Raw genomic sequence first — 21462 nt, forward strand, 5'->3', positions numbered from 1 at the left:
TAAAAATAGGGGCGAGAGAGGCTGAGAGAAGGAGATGAAGAACAACAAGAGGGATCAGGAAGAAGAGGAGGGGAAAATAATGGAGAGATGAGGTTAAAGAGAACAGTTGGAGAAAAACATTGAGGGGGTGTGTGTGTGTGAGTACACAAAGTGGAGAAGAAAAACAGGACAGAGAGAGAATGCAGGTGTACCACCCCAAAGGAACCCTGCTTCTACTTGTCTGTCTTTCTAGGGGTTTATACCATGTTCATGACTGCAGTCCTTATTTGGAGCAGCTAGCCCCTCCCACTGCATTGCCACACTCTATCTTTAGCATGGCAGCTCAGTTAGAGCTAGTTTGAGTATGCACCTCATGTTGCAATTTACACCTCCACTTCTAAGTGTAGACATACCCTAAATGCTGGACTCCGATTATCCTGGTTTCTTTACACCTATGTATTTGTTACAGTTTTCTTCTATAAGCACCATTGTCAAAGAATTAGGCAGTTTAGCTTTTCTAGAGCCAACTTAATATACTTATAATGACTTAAGCACATTTAGTTGAGAGTACTGCCTATTCTGTAGCATCCAAAGTGTACTGTACAGTGCTCAGTGAAAACTATTGCCATTTGAAAGGTCAGTAAAAGAAACAATATTAGATTTGAAGGTAGATTTTAATAAGGTTTACATCCAGATTACATGTGTGGAGTACTTAACATGATGAACAGATTCAGCATTCTTAGAAATGAATCCAGAACAAATCTATGATTTTCCAAAGAGACAGAGAAGAGTATCAATTTGATAGTAATTTGTAAGTGCTTTTGCTAAGGTCCTGAAATGTAAAGCCAGCTTGCCATCTAATATTTAGAATAGCACATTAAATCAAACTGCACAAGCTGTATGTATTGGAAAAAAAGACATTTTCATAGCACTACAGATACCTCCCACTGAAAAAATAGTCCTTTCTCCATAAGAATTTCCCTTTCTCAGTTAATTACATGTAAAGTTTCTACATTAATCTTGATCATGTTAATGTAAGCAAATTCCTTGTTTGCAAGTTAATGAATAATTTGGGATGTAAAAATTTTCACAACACAATTAACCTTTGCAGATTTGCTTAGCATTTTGAAGATGCTAAATTCTGCCCTGAAGCAACATTATGAATTCTTCTGTGGAATTTTGATTGTGACAGTCTTAACTTCTGTATATTCTTGAATGCCATATTCTCCCCTAGATAAACGAGAAACAACAATAGCACTCGCTGCAATGCTGATCATATTAGTGATGTCTCAGAATGGATCTGCTATAGCACTGTGCAATTGGCCACATTTCCTTGGCCTCCTTGGAAGTTTTCAGTATAGCTAGGCTTCTGCTGGATGCTATTTTCAACACAAAAGCAATTGCTTCCCAGGAAAAAATGTGTCAAAGGACTTCCACTTTGGTATGAAACAATGTTACTAAAGAAATTTAGCACATCATTAAACTGCATTTCTGAGCCCCAAATCAGAAACTTGTCACAACATATACCCACATGCTTACAGAGTTACCTTGCAGGGCCTTCCCCAGCTGTCTGAATTTTCCTAAGATTCTTATTCTTGGGTTAATGAAACTCATAATTAAACCATTATGGGAACTTTTAGTCAGTGAAGAAATTGTATATAACATTATGTTTAAATACTGTTCAGGCTTTGACATAAACCAACAGAAGTCAGGAAACAAAGTTAAATCAGCCTGACCCTTAACCTATCATGGTGGCCCTTTACATTTCACATTGTGAAATCAGGATGGCCTGTATATGCTTTAATTTCGAGTTTTCTAGATGTTTTACATTTTATGCCACACAGGTCTAGATGTAATTGATTGTTTGTACAGCATATTAAGCTAGAACTTGCTACAATCTAATTATATCTTGGCTCCTATAATCATAGTATTAAGTAAGCATATGAGAAAAGCTGAGATTTGTCAAGCATCAGGACCCTACACTGAGAAATCCTTTACTGAGATTACTTTCACAAGGCATCTTGGCCATTCATAGCATTCATTTATTTACTTTAACAGCAAAATTGTATAATCTTCACTGTAATGATTACCCGCTAAGTTTTCTTTTAGCTTTAGTTCTAGATATAGCCTGACACATTCACTTTTTTGTTCTCTGTGTTATTTATCATACATTTGCTTGTTTGCGTGTCCTCTCCTTGAAAATGTTTTTGCCAAATGTTGTGTATAGAAATATAACATAAAATTGTATTCCTTTCCATATGACTTTTCTCCATAAATTCTCATTCTCTCTCTCTCTCTCGTTTGGTTTACTTATGACTCAGATTCCTACGTTAGACACCCAAGCCAATGGAAATGTTGCCTCCTGATTATCCTTTTATGTCTCTCCATTAACTTTCATGATGAACTCCTACACAACATGAGGGAGGAGATTTTCAAAGGCACTAATGGGAATTAGGTGCTCAATTTCCTTAAAAACGCTTACTATAGAGAATACCAGTGTTTACATTATTTTTGTACAATTTCCAGTGGTGAAATCTTTCTCTAATAACTGTATGTATCTCCTGATTTCTGGAAGGGAAAAAAAGAGTGGTTTCTAAAGACAGTGGTTCAGAAATGGCTGCCTCAGGTATTTGACACATACCAAATTTAAAACAGTCTTTAAGCAATAGCTTAAATCATTATTTGTTCACTTTGGGTGGGATTTTCAAAAGGACCTAGCTTTGGCCTAGCTGTTCCATTCAAAATTAATGAGAGTTTTGCCAAAAGAAGCAGATTGAGGCCAGTACTGAGTGCTTTTGAAAAATCCTACTCATTATCTCCAGAACGAGAGCATTAACTCACATGCAGTACACCTGTACATATGTTGTTATCAAATTAATTCTGTTACTGAATGCAAGTATCTATCATGAGACCTAATGAAAGGGGAAATATTTATTGTTTTGGCTTTACCCTTCAATTAACAAATTAATATAGATGGAACATTGATGCTGTGGTATATTGGTGTTCTTTAGAAACTTGCAAATGGCTGCTCTCAATGTATGTTCTGAAAATCAGAAGGCATAATGCTATTTAATGCCACAGGCTTACATGATATCATGAGTTTCATGATATTATTCATTACATGACTCATCATATCTGCTAATATTACAAGTAGGGATGAGTGAGCTGGCTCAGATAAACCAACAAGTGATCCAAAAGGAATATGAACCAAACTTCAGAGATTCAAAAGAGTTTGGTTTGCTTTTCATTTGTATGTACCTCTCCACTTTGTGGTTTGGGTCAAAAACAGAGGTTGAAGGACTGAAAGACTGTGAAAGGTTATTTCTGTGGCTACTTCTGAGTAAAGTGGAACTGGGAAGCAATTTAAAAATGTTGTTGCCACAAGCCTGCAAACCTGGAAATGTTCATCTAAACTAAAATGAACCTCCAAAACTTTTGAAATGTGTGCCTCATTCGTTACAATATGCAGGATGGGGTGAATTTTCAAAAACTGAGCACCCAAAGTGGAATCCACAAATTATACATGAGCATTCAGGTAACTGTATGAAAGCATTCCTGTGTGCACACAAAATGGAAAACTGTACCCACAAATACCAATATTGCATGTACACGTGAGCCCTTATAGCTCACCACAAGTGCCCATTCTTTGAGACACTGGCTACAGTGTCAATAATTTAATCACTGACATTTATGAAATGATTTGCCTGATGCTATATGTAATAACAGGAAAGATCTGAACTATATGACACTACAGACCCTAGGTAAAGCGTTCTAGTGAGAAATGGTAAAAGTGGTCCCCAAAGTTGAGTTTTGGAATTCCTGTGAATGTCATGCAGCTAAACCCCAGTGTACAGATCTGAAGCATTACTTACATTTCTCGTCCATTTCCTGACATTTTAAATCCTCCAAAAGGACAGTGAGCAGACATTGCACTATAGCAGTTAACCCTGAAAAAGAAAGATTTTACACATCATGGACCACATTCTCAGCTGGTGAACATCAGTATAGTGCCTTTGATTTCAGTAGAGCTATGGTGATTTCTACCAGCTGAAGATCTTAAATATATTTACCAAGTATGTTGTTCATAGCTCAGTGAAACATTAATACTTGCATTTACAGTAGTAGACATTGGATTTGTACTACAAATTTAGGGTCTTCAAGGGATAATGATGATTTTATATTTGTAACTGACAACCATAACAAACCTCTCTGCTATTGAAAATCTGTGAAGTTCTGGCACCATTTTTCAGAGCCCAAGGAACAGTCAGGTTTATTCTCAGAAACAAAATCTAGGGTCATTTCATTATTCACTCAGGATATTCTGTTGGATTCTGCATGACAGTTCCACTACACTATATTATTTGCTGTTGAGGACAAGAAGCCTCAGTAGAAGTGTAATTACCTATGGCAAAAATTGTTAATAGGGCTGAAAACTAGCAAAATTAATAGTGTGGGCAGAGGCAACCTTCTACTGGTTCAATTGATTAGTTGACTCAATCCTCCAGGATTTTCAACTGAGAGATTCTTCATTTCTACTTCATTTACTTCCCTTCTCTTTCACTGCCAGGTCCCACTGACTTCAACACTGGCAAGTGAGGATTAGGAAGAAAACAGAGATTTCAACAGAGAACAACATTTATTTGAGACAAAAAATATTTTTTTAAAATTAGTCTCTTTAAATGTTTTTCGTTATTGACTACTGGGATGCTTCACATTGGTTCTCTCTCTAAAGAGTTTATACAATTTTAAATAATCTAAAGAAAAATACTTACTCTTGAATCAAAACCCTAAAATTACTTTTGTAAGAAGGTGCATTTGTTTGGGTTACCAGTAACCATACATTAGTCACAAAAGAATACAAATCTAATCGGACAGGGGAATGGTGCTAATTGTGTGGTGTTTAAGATCTAACACAAAATAAGGCCAAGCTTTGGGTCCTTGAAAAATCTGTCTACCCCTTTCACTATCACGTGCCATTTTTCTGGTGCACCAAGGCCACTCTCAGTGTGGAGAACTGCATTATTTGAGTCTCTCTCTCCATTCAGCTCATCCCCAGGGTGCCACTCCAGCAAGGTTGATGTCTGAAGCATTTTAAGAGAATGGGCTTTTTTAAGGTAACGTGGGAAACTGAGTTTTATGAACTGAGTTTATATTGTGCTATCACACTATTGTGTACAGAGAGTTCATCTAGTCACCTGGACTTTCTAACTGGCAGATTCATGAGAAATACTACATAAAAGCAAATGAGGTACTGGAGGGCAAGGGAATGGAATCTGCCTCCCTAGAGATCAGAAAGGTTTAGAAGAAAAACATATAGTAAGTCACGCAATAAAGTGTTGTTGAAATGGCCTCCTATTTCAGCATAGGCTACTTATAAATATTATCAATGAGGGATAATTAAATCATTGTTACATACCATACTGTTCCAGCCTGAAGAGCAGTTGCAAATGTCAATGCTTTATCAAGGTCTTTGGTAAAAACTGCTGCTGCTAACCCATAATGAGTATTGTTTGCCCTCTTGATAACTTCATCTACAGTTTTAAACTTCATGATTTGCTGCACTGGCCCAAAAATCTATTTTAAATCCAAAAATAAATAACAGTGGTTAAAATCTGTGGAAACATCAGCATGGTTTACTGTTTGAAATAATTTATTTCAAAAGTATTTATTTCTGTCAGATGAGTCTTATTCCTATGTTATTAGTCAAATCAAGAAAATAGACTTTAGGGCATGATAACTAAATGTTCAGTACTATCCTAAGTGTAAGTGAAGTTAGAATAATATGGAATCTACAATTAATTAAAGTAAGATGATTGTAAACAAGAAAATAATTAAAGAGAAACAGAAGATCATTTAATACCTAACATGAAGTTACAGGATGTTACCAGATCTGTTCAGTGTTCCAGTGATTTCTTAAATTACTTATTTTTTTGTCAACTCCATTTTTTAAATTGAAAAAGACATTCAACTTTTCCTCTCATAAACCTTGTATTAGCGTTTTATCTCCGCACGTGCCTGTGCAACTAAACAGGCAAGCCAAGTAAAATAACTAATTCTATTCTCCTTCTGGGTGTTACCTATTACACTGGAAAATATTCCATTAGACTCAGCTCTTCTTCTGTTATTGGGCAATTCATTTAGCTCTGTGTCCTCAGCCAGAAATTGCAGTGCTGCACCATTCAGTACTTCTGTAACTAGGGATAGGAGAATAGTACCACATAGGCTCAGTCTTGCTCCCACTGAAATTAATGGGAGATTTGTGCATAACTTTACTAGAAGCAGCATCTAGTCCTAATTTTGCAACTAAGGCTATATGAAATGGTTTGAATAAAAGAAGCAGCCACCTGAACATCCTCCTCCCCCACAAATTAAAATTGAAAGTCAACCTCTGAGGTTCAAAATTGTAAATTAAACTTTAACATTTTAAAATTGTCTCTGCCCATCCTGGTTTCGTCTAGATCAGTGCAGATAACAAAGAGGCTATTCTTGTGGGAGTGATGCCCTAATGGAAAACAGTAAAACTGGTGAGAAAGTATATTTTTGTGAAACTTCCCACCTGACTTCTAGACAAACCAAACAAACAAAGTTACCAAAACAGCTTTCAAATCTATTTGACTGAGAGGTGATTTTTAAACCACTCTCTTGTTGCTCCTGGCCCCTCAGGATTCATTCTAGAGGCACCAGGGCTTTTTTATTCCCTTTAAATTAATCTGTTGACAGCCAGATTGTGAACCCATGGGGGAGCAGCTACTCAACAGAATAGTTCCACGGAAGTCAGTGGAGCTACTGCAGCAAATAGCTGCTCCTCAAGGTGTTCACAAGCTGTCCCTGAAAGATTTGTTTTCTCTGTTATGTGTTACCCTAGGTCTGGCAGTATAGAGTGATGCAACTAACAATTCCGACCACTGTACCTGTTGTCTCATATAGACTCTAACTGGAACCTTTTTTAGCCAGGCAGATTATTCTCCTTTTCCAGCACATTTCATTGAGTTGACTAAGTTAACGTAAGTAACTAAGAGAAAGATTCTAAACTGAACCAACCTAGAATGAAAAGATTTATTGCAAAAAATTTTATCTACCAAATTGACCTTTTAAATGGATATTTTGTACAGACATTTAAGCAGAGAACTGCGTGTGAAAGTACAGACTGTGATGAATTTATTTACCTCTTCTTTGGCGATGCGCATATCATCTGTAACATTAGAGAAAACCGTGGGCTGGATGAAGTAACCTTTGTCTCCCCATGGACCTCCTCCACATTCCAGTTTGGCTCCTTCTTTTTTCCCACTCTCAATTAGGTCAAGGATTTTACGAAACTGCTCCTTATTAATCTAAATGAAAATATATTGCAGGAGGGATAAAAGTAGCATATAATGATAGCAATCCTTTCCCAACTCATTAATCGCTTCTTAACAATGCTGTAGCTTCATTAAATCTTACATGTTGAAATGAAACAGCTGGCAAGCCCCATACATTTTTTTTGTCTTTAATGTCTCAAAACTTTACAGGCTTTTTCCATATACCGGTATATGTGCAGAGTACTTAACATGATGAACAAATTCAGCATTCTTAGAAATGTATCCAGAACATATACCGGTATATCAGTGATTAGAAATATAAGCACAGTACAAACGGTTAAATGTTCTAAATGAGCTGATATTCTAGTTGCATAAAAAAATTAAGATTCCTCTATAAAATACATTATTTGCAGACTTCTTTCTGTACTCTGAAATCTGTGGTATTACTATTGGCCCATGCAAGTGGGCATCACTGAGATTGATCCTGCAGTCCTAATACAGGGCCCGATCTAGCAGCCACTGACGTCTGCGAGATTGTTTGGGATCAAGCCTTCCCAAGAACTGCTGGATTGGTCACACTGTTCTACTAACACTAGTAGAAGGGGAAACACAGCAGAATTTGAATTCCATACTATTTCATTTTGTTCTGTCACTGGAAGTTGCTGGAATACATAACTGTTGGCATTGAGCTTGAATGGCAGTTTATTGTGTTACACCAAAATCAAAAAACAAATGCAAGCAACGCCAAGCATATATCAGCTTGGCAGGTCCATCAGAACGAGATGTGGAAGGAGCAGGCATTTACAATGGGAATGCAACTGAGACAAGCCATTCCCAACAAAAGGGCAAAGTTGATAACAGAAAATAGAGTTGTACCATGTTAGAAAGTTATTATTGTAGCAGCAAAATAAACACACTATTGTTCAAAATTTCCCTAAAGACAAGAATGGACAAATAACTCTGTATAAGTTTCAAAATATAAGACTAACAACACAACTTGTTTCTTATAGGTTGAGAACCTTCCTATCTTGTCCATTTTCTCTGAGATTTTCTTTTCTGCATGTTTTTGAGGTTCAGCCCTACATGCAGACAATGAGAGACTACTCCCATGAGTACAGTTACCCCTATCCATTAGTGTGGATAGTCCTTACTCTGGACAGCACAACACTCAAGGTGAAATCCTGGTCCCAATGAAGTTAGTGGCAAAACTCCCATTGGTTAAGTTCAGTTAAGCACACTATGTTTACTTTTGCCCAGCATTTATCAGCATTCTTACTGAGCAGTTTTGTCCATTATTATATCATTTTGCTGGGGAGGGAGGTGGAAGGAGTTCTATCTTCTTGCTTAAGTTGACACACACACTACTTTAGAGAGACAAGGTGAAAACTAAACTCTTGCTACAGAATTTGACTTCAAGCCAAATCTCACTGTAATACTCACATGATTTGTCCAGTTCTTAAACTTGTCAACTGCTCAAACCATTGTTTACAGTTGTCAGGGTTGTGTTTTAAAACCTTACTGGTAGAGTTTCTAAGTAAACTCTTACTTAGTTGAGTAATAAGTAAACCCTTTAGCTAATAAAGTATACACATAAAGCTTTATCTGGGAAGCAGTTTTTCTTCTTTTTTCATTCTTTGCGGTCTGGTATCACCATGGATGTTTTGCACCTACTCCCTTTTCCACACAGTAGAGAAGGGGACCGGAGAGTTGACTAAGCAAACAGAAGGACAAAGCAGGAAGCCAAACACTTTAGCTTAATCAGCTCTAGTATTATCACACTCATTCCCATAAAACAGTATTTTTAAAAGGCTTTGGAGAACCCTGGGTCATTTCAGTCTATTTTGTAAGGTTCCAACCTACCCAATGGTTCAACAAAAGCTACAAGAAAAGCTGGAAGATATTTATGAGGATTGAAGTCTAACAGTTTTCCAACCTTGGCCACCCACTACACTTTTAAGCAATTGCCTTATTGTACACAATAGATATATAAGGTTACTGTTATCCTCATGGGCAAAATATCTTTGATATATGCAACATCATGAAGAATAGAAAATATTGAATTGAAATAGCTGGCGGTTGTGTCCACTTTCCAAATTAACTCTTTGGTACTTCAGTTATAATGTAAACTAGATTGTAAGCTATTCAGGACAGACTCTGTTTCATACTATTTGTTTGGACAGCACCCAGCACAACGGAGCCTTAATCTGATGGAGGCCTCTGGGCCCTATTGTAATACCCAAATAAAAATAAGTGATGATAATGTTTGAGTCAATGTGCATGTACATATGAATGAATATGTGATGATATAGTGTGCTCCCATGAATACCACTGTGCAGGACCTCTCAAAATAACATTAAGTGTCACAACAGAAATAAAAGTGTCATGATCAGGTCCTTCCAGTGTAAGAGACAGGTTTCACTGAGAAGCTGGGAAGCTCCGATTCCCCATAGAATAAAGTCTCACTCTTAGCTTTACATGGCTGTTTGATAACACTCTTGGAAAGGATAAGACTTTTGTATACAGTATCTCAGATAGCATTCTTGCCAGTCCTGGGAATTGGGCTAAAGATGGAACATTTCTCTAGCAGGTCAATTAAAAAAAATAAAATAAAATGAACCTGTATATCCTACATGTTAGAGTTTGGCTGGAGACACCGATTGTCTACATTCTGATTGGGTCCTTTTAATGACATCACACCTGTACACAAATCTCCAGTGGAGTACAGTGGGACCAAGATTTTCCAAACTGGGCCCCTCATACACCAAAATAAGTGGCCTATATGGGAGTTGCTGGGTGCTCAGAACTTCTCAAAGTTAGGCCTCTTAGGGTACCTAAAAATGGACTTACAAACTGTAAGCACCCCACACTTTGCAAAGTCTTGGTCCTGGTACCTTAATAATGTAAAGAATAAAACACATACATCACATGCTCATTATATTTAATGGATATCGGGGAGGAGAAACAAGAAAAATAAAAGCAGCATGAGAGGATGAAGAGAGGCAGCTGGAGTAGGAGGGAAATGGGCAGAACTAAAAGTGAGAATTTTAACCTACCATCACCCCCAAAGTGCACAGCTACTCTTTCAACTCCAGGGTCTGGCCCACCTGTCACTTTTAACTCACTTTCCAATACAAAAAATTTCAATATTTCAATTGGAGCTCTTGATGAGTTGAAAGAAGCAGCTGCTTCACAAACTGCTGCTGCCTTTTGGACTGCGAAGAGGTCTAAAATAGTTCAAGGAACTTACAGAAAAAAGGGAAGGGCTTGAACTAATTACTAAACAATATTGTTGTTACTGTTTTGAATGTGTGTAACTGTTGTTCACCATGTTCAGCTGAATCCAGTCCATCCCTTTTTCAGTTCAGTTTTGGAAAACAGTGTAAGCAATAGTATAGTATACTCATTCTGGGGATAAAAGCTCTGCTGGCCTGGGAGGAAGATAAGGGGTGCTGGTGAGCTAAGAATGTAAATGAGGGCAAGAAAGGGACATGGTGGGAGTGGGAAGAAAAGGGTTTTTTATTTTCCCTTTAAACCTCTTCAGAAATGTACCTTTCAGCAGCTTGACCAGTTAGATTGTCGTAGGTTTGTTTTCCTCTTTCATATCAAGCAGGAGTACTTAATTTTAAACTCGGTACAGCAACAATAACATGAGGGTGGCTTCATGTTAGCTCAGCATTAATCACACACTAGACTAAGAAACACACACACACACACCTTAATTCTCTGAAGTTCATTGTTATGAACACCACATTCCTTGGCCTTGGTGTTTATTCAACCTAGGATATGGTTATTACTTCACTAACAGGACACACCTTTCAAACTCCCCAGTTAGGATGGTTTTGGATGTATTTATCCATCTTTTGTGATGTCTTTGATTATTCCAAGTGTCAGTACAGTTGTCAGGAAAAGGAACATTTTATAACTATTAATTTTGGGGAGTTTTCTTTGCTCAGCTCTAGCTCTAAGAAGATACTTTTATTCTATAAATAACCTAAAAGAATCCTTATCAGTTGCATAATGTTGTATTTTAAAATATGCTTAATTGGATATTTATGTAACAGGTTAAGGTTCTGCAGAGCAAAATGGGTAACCAACAAATTGTGATACAATGTGTTTAAATTTTGCAATATTTTGGGGAGCAGAACTGGAAGCACAAGAGCCTTGGAGGAGTGGGAAAAAATCAGTAACTTTGATTTCTGCACAGCTGTTCACTTATAATACAGTGGTAGTACTTGAATATATTATTGTTAGAGGTCTCTGATTAGTATATATAGGTAATAATAATTTGAACTTCTACAATGGCCTTCATCTGAGTTTTCTCAGAGCACTTTAGAGGGTGGGTAGGTATTATAGTATTATCTCTAATCTATAGAAGAGGGAACTGAGGCAAGGAGGTGAAGTATGTTGCCCAAGAACTTTTAGTTAAAGATAGTAAGGCATAAAATGCTGGTCTCCTGGTATGTAATCCTCTCCAGGACTCTAATTAGTGATGTTGCACCTATAATGCTTTATGGAAATATGCTTATGGATGTAAATAAGACATAACTAGAATATGAATTATGCTACATATGCCCAGTAACATATCTCTCCAAAGGTTATGATCTACTGAATATATTCATCCTATTTGTATCACGTATCATTTTTGTATTCTAAGTTATGAATATTGGCTGTGTACTTGCTTGATTTTCGGTAGCCTTACTAAGGCATTTGGTCAGCTTCTTTAGAAAGGAATTTGCAAGTTAAGTGCCCAATCAAGAAACACTTAATGGACAATAGATGTTGTAAGACTCCAATCCACATAAAAAGTCTACCTGGGGACTTTCAAGGTAGCATGTAAGCAATGGCTGCCACTTGTAAAGTTCTGAGTCATGCATGGACATGTGACTTGCCCATGTGACTCCAAAATGCCACCTTGCAGCTGGATTCTGCATAGGAGAGAGAAAGGGGTCTCCATCCATCTCCATCTCTATTTAAGCCCCTGGGAGACCCCTCCATTTTGTCTTCAGCTGGATCAAGAGAGAGAGAGAGAGAGCCTCTCCACCCCCAAAGGATACCTGAAAGAAACTGGAACAAAGGACAGTAACCACAGGGGTGTGACTGATTACTGGACCCAGACTAGAAGGAGGCTAGTCTGAAAAAGAAATTTATTGGAACATCTCTGAGGGTGTGATTTCATCGGTAATCACTTTCTTACTGTATTAGGTTTAGACTTGTGTGTTTTATTTTATTTTGTTTGGTAATTTACTTAGTTCTGTCTGTTATTATTTGGAACAACTTAAATCCTATTTTTTGTATTTAATAAAATCACTTTTTACTTATTAATTAACCCAGAGTATGTATTAATACCTGGGGTGGGGTGGAACTGTGCATATCTCTCTATCAGTGTTATAGAGGGTGAACAATTTATGAGTTTACCCTGCATATGCTTTATAGAGGGTAAAACAGATTTGTTTGGGGTTTGGACCCTATTGGGAGCTGGATATCTGAGTGCTGGAGACAGGAGCACTTCTTAAGCTGTTTTCAGTTAAGCCTGCAGCTTGTGGGAGATGTTGTTCAGACCTGGGTCTGGGTTTGTAGCAGGCTAGCGTGTCTGGCTCAAACTAGGCAGAGCACTGAAGTCCCAAGCTGCCAGGGAAAATGGGCTTAGAGGTAGTCTCAGCACATTGGTTGGCAGTCTCAAGGAGGTTTCTGTGATCCAACCCATCACAGTAATTAACAATAGAATATATTTTACAGTGTGATGCCTGTCACAGAGGCCCACTCACTCCAGGAACCACAGCCTCCTCTTTGTGATTCAGCCCTCCGGTCAGGTCACTATGAGTGTTTCCCCTTCCGGGGCAGGGTGGAAGGGTGAAACAAAGACTTTCCAGAAGAAATTGTCCCAGGCAGTCCACTGGCCTCTGCGTGGCCAGTGCCACGTCCACAATGGCTGGTAGGGGAAACTGCGCTCACTCTCTACTCCGGGTTCCGGCGCAGGGCCCCTCTAAACAGCAGCCAAGGTCTACACTCCTGTTCTTTGCTGCTTTTCCTCTGAGCCTTCTCCTATCTTCCTGGCTTCCCCCCTTTTTGGGTTTGCCAGCCTCCCAACACTCCTCCCAGGGAATAACTGTGGATTATCCTCTATAGTCCTAACATACCTCTATTCTCCCAAGGAGTGACTGCAGCCTACTTCTCTACAGCCTCCTTCTGTTGCCAACTACCCGGCTTTATACAGGTCCCTCCTGTTCCTATCCAGTTGAGCATCATAGCTGATTAATCACTCCCTGCTCCCTGGCTGCCCCGCCAGGTGCTGCCTATAGGTTACTTGGGCCTAATATACCCTCTCAGGGCCAGTGTGGGGAGTACACCCCATCCCAGTACTTCTTCGCCATTGCATTACAGGACCATAAAATGTCAGATAAGTATAACCTACCTGGGGACCTTGATTTACACCACAAGACAGAGGATCACCAAGGGTAATTTTCTTAGCTCGCTCAACGCTCCTACGGACAAATTCTTCATAAATAGGTTCTTCCACAAAAATCCTAGAGCCTGCTACGCAGCATTGACCCTGGTGGTAGAACAGACCAACGTGTGCAAATTCCACAGCATTGTCCACTGCAATGAAATGAATATTTAATCAAGTCTCATTTATTTACCGTCTCTACATATACTGGTTTTGAATGCTCAGAACATGTGGAAAATCTGCCTTGCCTCCTTTTGTCATGCCACCTCATTTGTAAAACGTTCCATTATGTGGTCTTTTAAGGCACAGATGATCACCTGCTTACATGTATCCAATGCTACTATTCAAAAGACAGCTAAATATGATATACTTAGATAAGTGCACCTTTGAGTACATGGTATAGAATTTTCATTCCACATTTTCTCATGATGCTGGGTCAACAGTGCCAAAAGGAGCATTCATTTGTGGTAGCTGAAATGATCAGCTTTCAGATATCCATCTGCCTGAATTAGCAGCACTCTTGCCATTGGTTCAGAATCTCACGGATTCATGTCCCACAACAGAAGTTAGTTTTGTACCCATAACTGATACTACCACACAGTACTAAAGGCTGACACACTGACAAAAGTTCTGTCCTTCCATGAATGTCAGACCAAGGTCCTTTTTTCCAATTTTTATGTGAAAATTAAGTTAAAGGTCCTGAGGCATGACTAGAAAAGAATGAAAGATCCCACACGGGTACTGGACAAATGCAAAATGTGGTATGCATAGAAAAGAAATAAAACAAAAGTGATTTGGATACATTATCTAAGACCAAGAAGCAAAACAGTAAGGTAGCTATAACAGGAAAAAAGACAAATAGAACTACTAACAATCTGCATCTGCGAATATGATATTAGGACTTTTCCCTCCAAGTTCCAATGTAACCCTCTTCAGATTACTCTTTCCAGCAGCTTCTTTGATCAGTTTGCCAACCTAAAATGTAGCACAAAAGAGAATTTCATCTAAACATTTTCATAACAAAACCCATAAACTTAAAAGTGTTGTTCTATCCTCAGCTCTCACTTTCCCAAAAAAGTGAAGGTCGGGTTAGTAACTGTCCAATATGAGAATCATTAAAAAAATATTTTGGGGGGATCAGATGGTGGGATGGATCCCTGAGTTTTATGTCCCCCAAGAATTCCCCCATCCTCAAACCAGAGATAAGCCCAGCTCCCACTAATGCATCTGTGAATGGTTATTCTGTGGCTCCCTCACGTGGACACGGCACCTCCCTCACCAATCATGTGCCTGGTCTTGGAGTAGCACTGAGCACTAACATCACCCCCACCTCTGTAACACAGGCATTCTGAGGTAGGGGGTAGGAAAAGCTGCAGCCACAGGGCACCAGGGCTCTGATCTCTCACCTTCTCCCATTCAAGCAGCCTTCCTCTACTCCAGGCAGTGGGAAAGACTTTTGAAGCACCATATGTGGGAGGGGAGCTGTGGAGAGGAGAGCTCTGTCTGCACAGGCCATCCTTCCCTCGTCCAACTTCTACCTCTTCAGCAGGATGAGGTAAGGAGGCCTAGAGGGGACTAGAGAATATGGGAAGGGCAGACACAGCCCATGGCACCATTCTGTTTCCCCTCCACCTATTGTATTATTAAGAGGACTCCCTTGCAAACTGGACTGGAGAAGGTAGGGTGGCGATGCCAGTTTCAGTGTGAGGGATAGAGTGGGTAGAGTCTGGTTGGCTTTTGGGGGGATTGACAGTGCCTAGATCTTCCTGCTTCCAGGAACAGCTGCTCTTTCTTGCTGATAAGTTACTCTGCAAGGGAAGGAATTGTCATTGATTCCTGGCCTGGCCTCTCATAACTGCAGGGTTTGGGGGTTTCCTCCTCTCCCCCTGCACCAGCCAGCTGTAAGAAGCTCTGGAGAAGCTCCACCTGCTGCAAACTAGCAGCTAATGGGAAGAGTTATGTTCCAAACCCCTTACTGATCTCCATTAGGAAGCTCTGTGGGCGTTCTTCTCAGACCTAGAGATTCCTGGAAGGAAAAGCAGCTATTGCAGTCAGTGGATATGGACCCTTGTCATATAACAGGTGTGTGTCATAAACAGATAGCTAAGGGTTAACGTCTCTTTCACCTGGAAAGAAGTATCTGAAACACCTGACCAGAGGACCAATCAGGAAACAGGATTTTTTCAACTCTGGGTGGAGGGTTTTTTGTGTGTGAGTCCTTTGTTCTTGGTTTTCTGGCTGACTCTCTCTCGGCTATGAGGGGATTTCTATTTCCTGCTTTCTAATCTTCTGTTTCCAAGTTGTGAGTACAGAGATCATAAAAACAATAGGGGTTATTGATTTTTTCTTTTGTATTTACATGTCTATAGTTGCTGGAGTGCTTTGAATTGTATTCTTTTTGAATAAGGCTGTTTATTCATATTTCTTTTAAGCAATTGACCCTGTATTTGTCACCTTAATACAGAGAGACCATTTTTATGTATTTTTCTTTCTTTTTATATAAAGCTTTCTTTTTAAGACCTGTTGGAGTTTTTCTTTAGTGGGGAACTCCAGGAAATTGAGTCTGCAGCTCACCAGGGAATTGGTGGGAGGAAGAAGTCAGGGGGAAATCTGTGTGTGTTAGATTTACTAGCCTGACTTTGCATTCCCTCTGGGTGAAGAGGGAAGTGCTTGTGTTTCCAGGACTGGAAATAGAGAGGGTGGACTCTCTCTGTTTAGATTCACGGCGTTTGCTTCTGTGTATCTCTCCAGGAACACCTGGAGGGGGGAAGGGAAAAGGTTTATTTCCCTTTGTTGTGAGACTCAAGGGATTTGGGTCTTGGGGTTCCCAGGGAAGGTTTTGTGGGGACCAGAGTGCCCCAAAACACTCTAAATTTTTGGGTGGTGGCAGCTTTACCAGGTCCAAGCTGGTAACTAAGCTTGGAGGTTTTCATGCTAACCCCCATATTTTGGACGCTAAGGTCCAAATCTGGGACTAGGTTTATGACAGTGGATGCTACACCCATGATAGAGAAGTATATTCAGTCTCTTACTCACACTTCTGTGTGGCACACTGTTATAACATTGGTGTTCTTAAGCCTCCCACAGAAAACACATACAGTATAATTAAATAATGTCCTTACTGGGCAGCTATTAGCTCAGACCCTTGCTTTTTTGTAAAGTGAGGAGTGGGGAAATTATCTGCAACTCCTCTTTAAATAATGAATGGAAACATTATCAAATGCACTTTTCTTCTCAAAGAAAATTTCCTTCGATATATGAGTTATTGATGCCATCATTCATGTCATGGTAAAGGCCTAAGCAGGGGCAGGCAACCTATGGCACGCATGCCGAAGGCGGCACGTGAGCTGATTTCCAGTGGTACTCACACTGCCCAGGTCCTGACCACCAGTTTAGGGGGCTCTTCATTTTAATTTAATTTTAAATTAAGCTTCTTAAACATTTTAAAAACCTTATTTACTTTACATTACAACAATAGTTTAGTTATATATTATAGACTTATAGAAAGAGACCTTCTAAAAATGTTAAAAATGTATTACTGGCACACGAAACCTTAAATTAGAGTGAATAAATGAAGACTCGGCACACCACTTCTGAAAGGTTGCCAACCCCTGGCCTATGGCATTAGTGATCATCTACACTAGTGGTTCTCAAACTTTTGTACTGGTGACCACTTTCATAAAGCAAGCCTCTGTGTACCACCCCCCTTACAAATTAAAAACACTTTTTTTATATTTAACACTACATGCTGGAGGTGAAGCAGGGTTTGGGGTAGAGGCTGACAGCTCATGACCCCTCATGTAATAACTTCACAACCCTCTGAGGAGTCATGACCCCCAGTTTGAGAACCCTTGATTTAAACAGAGGCCCATCCTGTAAAGACTTATGAATAAGTTTGACTTTACACATGTGAACAGTCCAATTGACTGTAATAGGATCACTTATGTGCATACATATGCATAAATCTTTGCAAGAGCTGGGCCTAGATTTCAGGTGGTTTTCCCTATCAAAATGTCATTGTTGAAATTAAATAGTAGAAAGTTCCATTTGTTGCATTTTCAAATTTATAAGACAGCCTCACCCCCCAAAAAAGATATGAGAATAATATTTTTAAAAAGAAGCCTTAAAATAGTACTGCTAAGTTAGAACTAATTGTATCTCATTGGATTCCTTTGTCTGAAGAGGCCTTCCTACAGTACAAACATTGTTTAGATATGTTTGAAGTTTTCAGTAACTAACAAATCATTACACAGACTTTATTTAACAAAACAGCAGCCAAAAAAGAAAAAAAGTTAAAATAATTACATAAAGCAAACTAGACACTAAATCATTACGGAGAATCAGAAGAGCCGAGTGTTCCAGTTTATAATTACTTGCATTCAGAATAATACCTGTGTAGAGCCTGTGAAAGCCACTTTATCTATGTCCATGTGGTGAGAAATTGCTGCTCCAGCCGTCGGTCCAAAACCTGGCACAATATTCACTACCCCCGGTGGAAATCCAGCCTAAATGGTATAAACCATCAGAACTATGAGTTAATGATAAAGAATGGATGAGCACTTCTGTTACTCTGATTAAATTGTTTCTGTTCTACAGCTCCCCAATAATTTTTCCCCAACCACCCAATAAGACATTCCCACCCCAACTCAAATATTTTTCTATTTGACAGTTCTGTCTTTTTTGCTTTTCTTGCAGACTAGGTATCTTGCTCCAATCCACTGCAGACATTCTTTTGGAAAAGCAGACTCATTTTCTGTCATTATTTCAATGTTTTTGTCAAATGGTGAAACAGCATTAATTCAATATGCCCCTCCCCAAGTCAGAAAATGTTTAATGACGTGAAGATTGGTTAATATCTTTTTCAGGTTCATTAAGGCAATTCCATTCATTTGATTGCTAATGTAGAGTGAGATTCTGCTCTGGAAAGTGACTGTAAAAATGTAATTGAGGTGTGCCACACGGAATGGCTTCCTTCTTTCCATTAGCACAACCTGAGCTGTATGTCTTTGGTGGTAGACGGCAAGCAAGGAACTTTCCAATACAAAGTGGGTGGATCTGGCTTGTGAGAAGCCACGTCCTGTGTACCTAGGAAATGTGCTGTTTAGCCTCCCTTTAAAAGCTTCTGTTCAGTGCTGTTCTCCTCCCTGGTATACAAATTTTGGCTTGACTCAAACCCATTGTCTCTCAGTGACTCCAGATGAAATTTGCTCAGTTTACAAACAGAATATGTCTCTCTCTCCTCCCTCCCACCCCAACTGCCCCCCCCAGCAAACTCCCACTAGGGTCTGAAAATCAAGTTGGGTTCCTTTCCTGCCCTTGAATCCTCACTGCTAACTTAGACACAACTGAGGTGCAAGGTAAGTATAGTTAAGGTGGGCCTCAATTTCATAGAATGGGTCTGCAGGGCTGGCAGTTAGCAGAAGATTGTTTTACTTTACATGAAACAAATGTGGCATGGAATCACTGAAGGTAATAAACCTGGATCCCTCGGTTTGTCACTTTAACAGAGTCCCTTTTTAGAGTAGAACTGGGACTTTGAAATAAGAAGCCTTTGAGGCACTTAATAGTGCAATCTAACTCTCAGACAGACATGTTTAATTAAGAGTACCACATAACTGAGACTCATAAACATATTGTATATATTTTTTAAAAGTTTTTTCATATTCCCTAACATAATAGTACCCTGACCCTAGTTAGCTTCTAGGCCCTACTACAATATACATGTTAAATTATAATATGAAATATAATATAATAAAATAACATATATAATATAAGCAGGTTTTTTATCATTTTTTTTAAACTCAGTTTTTAAAGTGCTCATTAAAGGTTCCAGATTGACGTCATTGGGAACTGAAGTCCTCTGTTTAGCCACAGAATGGGTCTGCAATAATGAAATCTTCTCCATCCTTCCTTAGCTATGTTTCATCCCTAACCTAAAAGGACCACCGTTGAGCGGGGGGAAGAGGGGATGACAGTGTAGGGTTTATAAATCTATTCTGTCACTGGTCTCCATAATGAGACTGCCAATGAGGGCATCAGTTAGTGCCAGCTGTGACTATGTTGTATTCTGATGTGAACACTTATCCATGAAGACATGAATTAGGATCACCAATTGGTTTCACATAAAGCAGCTATCAGAGTAACAACTTTTTGCCACTACTACTAGGCTCGGATTTCAATAGGTGATTCAGATGCAAGAGCAGAGCTGCAATGAATTTTGGGTCACAAATTTGGACTCAGAAACAATTTGACAACTTTGATAAGAATTTGCACATTTTAATGCCCTATAACCTATCTAGGAGCATCCATCAAAAATATTCAATCCGGATATGTTCAAACTTTAGATATAACTGAGCTTTCAACAGGTGAAATTTGGATAAAGAAAACAGAAACAAAATGAAAAATGATAAAACTTTAATTTTTTAAAATGAAAAAAGTAATTCTACTCCTTTCTACATAAAAGTGCCATAGTATTATATTTGAATACAGTTAACTCCTTATTGCAGGAATGTTAATCTTACATTTAGAGAGAGATGGCACTTCATCAAGGTCAGGATAGAACTAAGTTAATTTCTCTTTTATATTGCTTTTCAATGGAGCCATCATCTTTATTTTTGCTGTTTAAAATGAACAGATGGAATACTCTGAGCAGTAAAAGCAATTCCCCCAAATTGTATTTTCTAGTAAAGTTTTCCTATGTGACTCATTATGAGCAGCATTTGGCCCTTTTGTGATTCAATTCCACTTCAACATATTTTTATGTTTGTCCTAAATATACTATGGACTGTATTTGTGATGAATCATTGTTATGAGGCAGAACACTACAAAATGCTGAGTCACGGCTGCTAGTACTTGGGGAAGTTACTGACCTGGTGATTATTGACCATAGTGGCAGTAATCGCATCTAGATAAAGTTTTTAGTTTGTTTTATTGACCCTAACGAGAGGCATTTTACCACCCTTCTCTGCTTTGACACCCAGTAACATTACTTTGAAAGCAATGGAATGTTAAGGACTACTGTACCTGGGAATTCAGAAGCACAGGAGGTGTATTATACTTGGACATATTGTACATGAAGATTGGCAGCAGTCAAGCATTTTAATGTTATCCTCATTAACCATAAACCCAGGTGAACAAAATATGTGTACCGTAAAATCACCCATACTAACAGATTTGTTACTAGGATAAACTTGATGATAAACTAATCACCACTCATTTCCAAATGCTTCTTGTTTGCTTTGAATTTTGAAAGGTATGATGCTGTTATAACACAGTCATTTGCCAAGAAATTTAGTTTACTAGATTGCTAATGTGATGGGATTTTTTTTTCAATAGGCTAGATTGTAAAATATGTAAGCTTTTTACCCTTCAATTGCTTCAGTGGTTTGCAGTAAATTCCATAGTACAAGGCTAGATATGCTATTTGCTCTTTTGGCACAGTGCAAACCAGTTCTTACTACTGTACTGGGCTCTTTGAAAAGTGTAGTAGTCTGCTGTGGCAAACTTACCTCTTTAATTAAAGATCCCATGTAAATAGCAGTCAGTGGAGTTTCTTCTGCTGGTTTGATGATCACTGTGTTTCCACAACAAAGGGCAGAAGCAATCTTCCAGACAAACATAACCAAAGGGAAGTTCCACTAAAAAACAGACGAGAAGACATATCCTATTTCTAATACAACATTGTATTGTATTTGCTTTCCCTTCAACAGAAGCATGAACTGCCACATAGGCTGTGCAAAC

At 38.8% G+C, this 21462-nt stretch overlaps 1 protein-coding gene across 3 annotated transcripts in view; it reads right to left on the bottom strand.

The window, feature by feature from the left end:
• Nucleotides 1-949: 949 nt before the first annotated feature.
• ALDH1A1 (aldehyde dehydrogenase 1 family member A1) overlaps nucleotides 950-21462 on the bottom strand; it is a 71536-nt gene continuing 51023 nt past the window's right edge. For all 3 annotated transcript variants that reach the window (XM_050944197.1, XM_050944196.1, XM_050944195.1), the window contains 8 exons: nucleotides 21231-21359; nucleotides 18114-18227; nucleotides 14595-14697; nucleotides 13690-13874; nucleotides 7146-7310; nucleotides 5396-5553; nucleotides 3852-3926; nucleotides 950-1209 (listed from right to left, as the gene is read on the bottom strand). In XM_050944197.1, coding sequence (XP_050800154.1) covers nucleotides 1137-1209; nucleotides 3852-3926; nucleotides 5396-5553; nucleotides 7146-7310; nucleotides 13690-13874; nucleotides 14595-14697; nucleotides 18114-18227; nucleotides 21231-21359 — 1002 coding nt within the window. In that variant the 3' untranslated portion in view covers nucleotides 950-1136. The remainder of the gene's footprint in view (nucleotides 1210-3851; nucleotides 3927-5395; nucleotides 5554-7145; nucleotides 7311-13689; nucleotides 13875-14594; nucleotides 14698-18113; nucleotides 18228-21230; nucleotides 21360-21462) is intronic.

This window comes from Gopherus flavomarginatus, chromosome 3 (assembly GCF_025201925.1).
Source record: "Gopherus flavomarginatus isolate rGopFla2 chromosome 3, rGopFla2.mat.asm, whole genome shotgun sequence".
NCBI lineage: Eukaryota > Metazoa > Chordata > Testudines > Testudinidae > Gopherus > Gopherus flavomarginatus.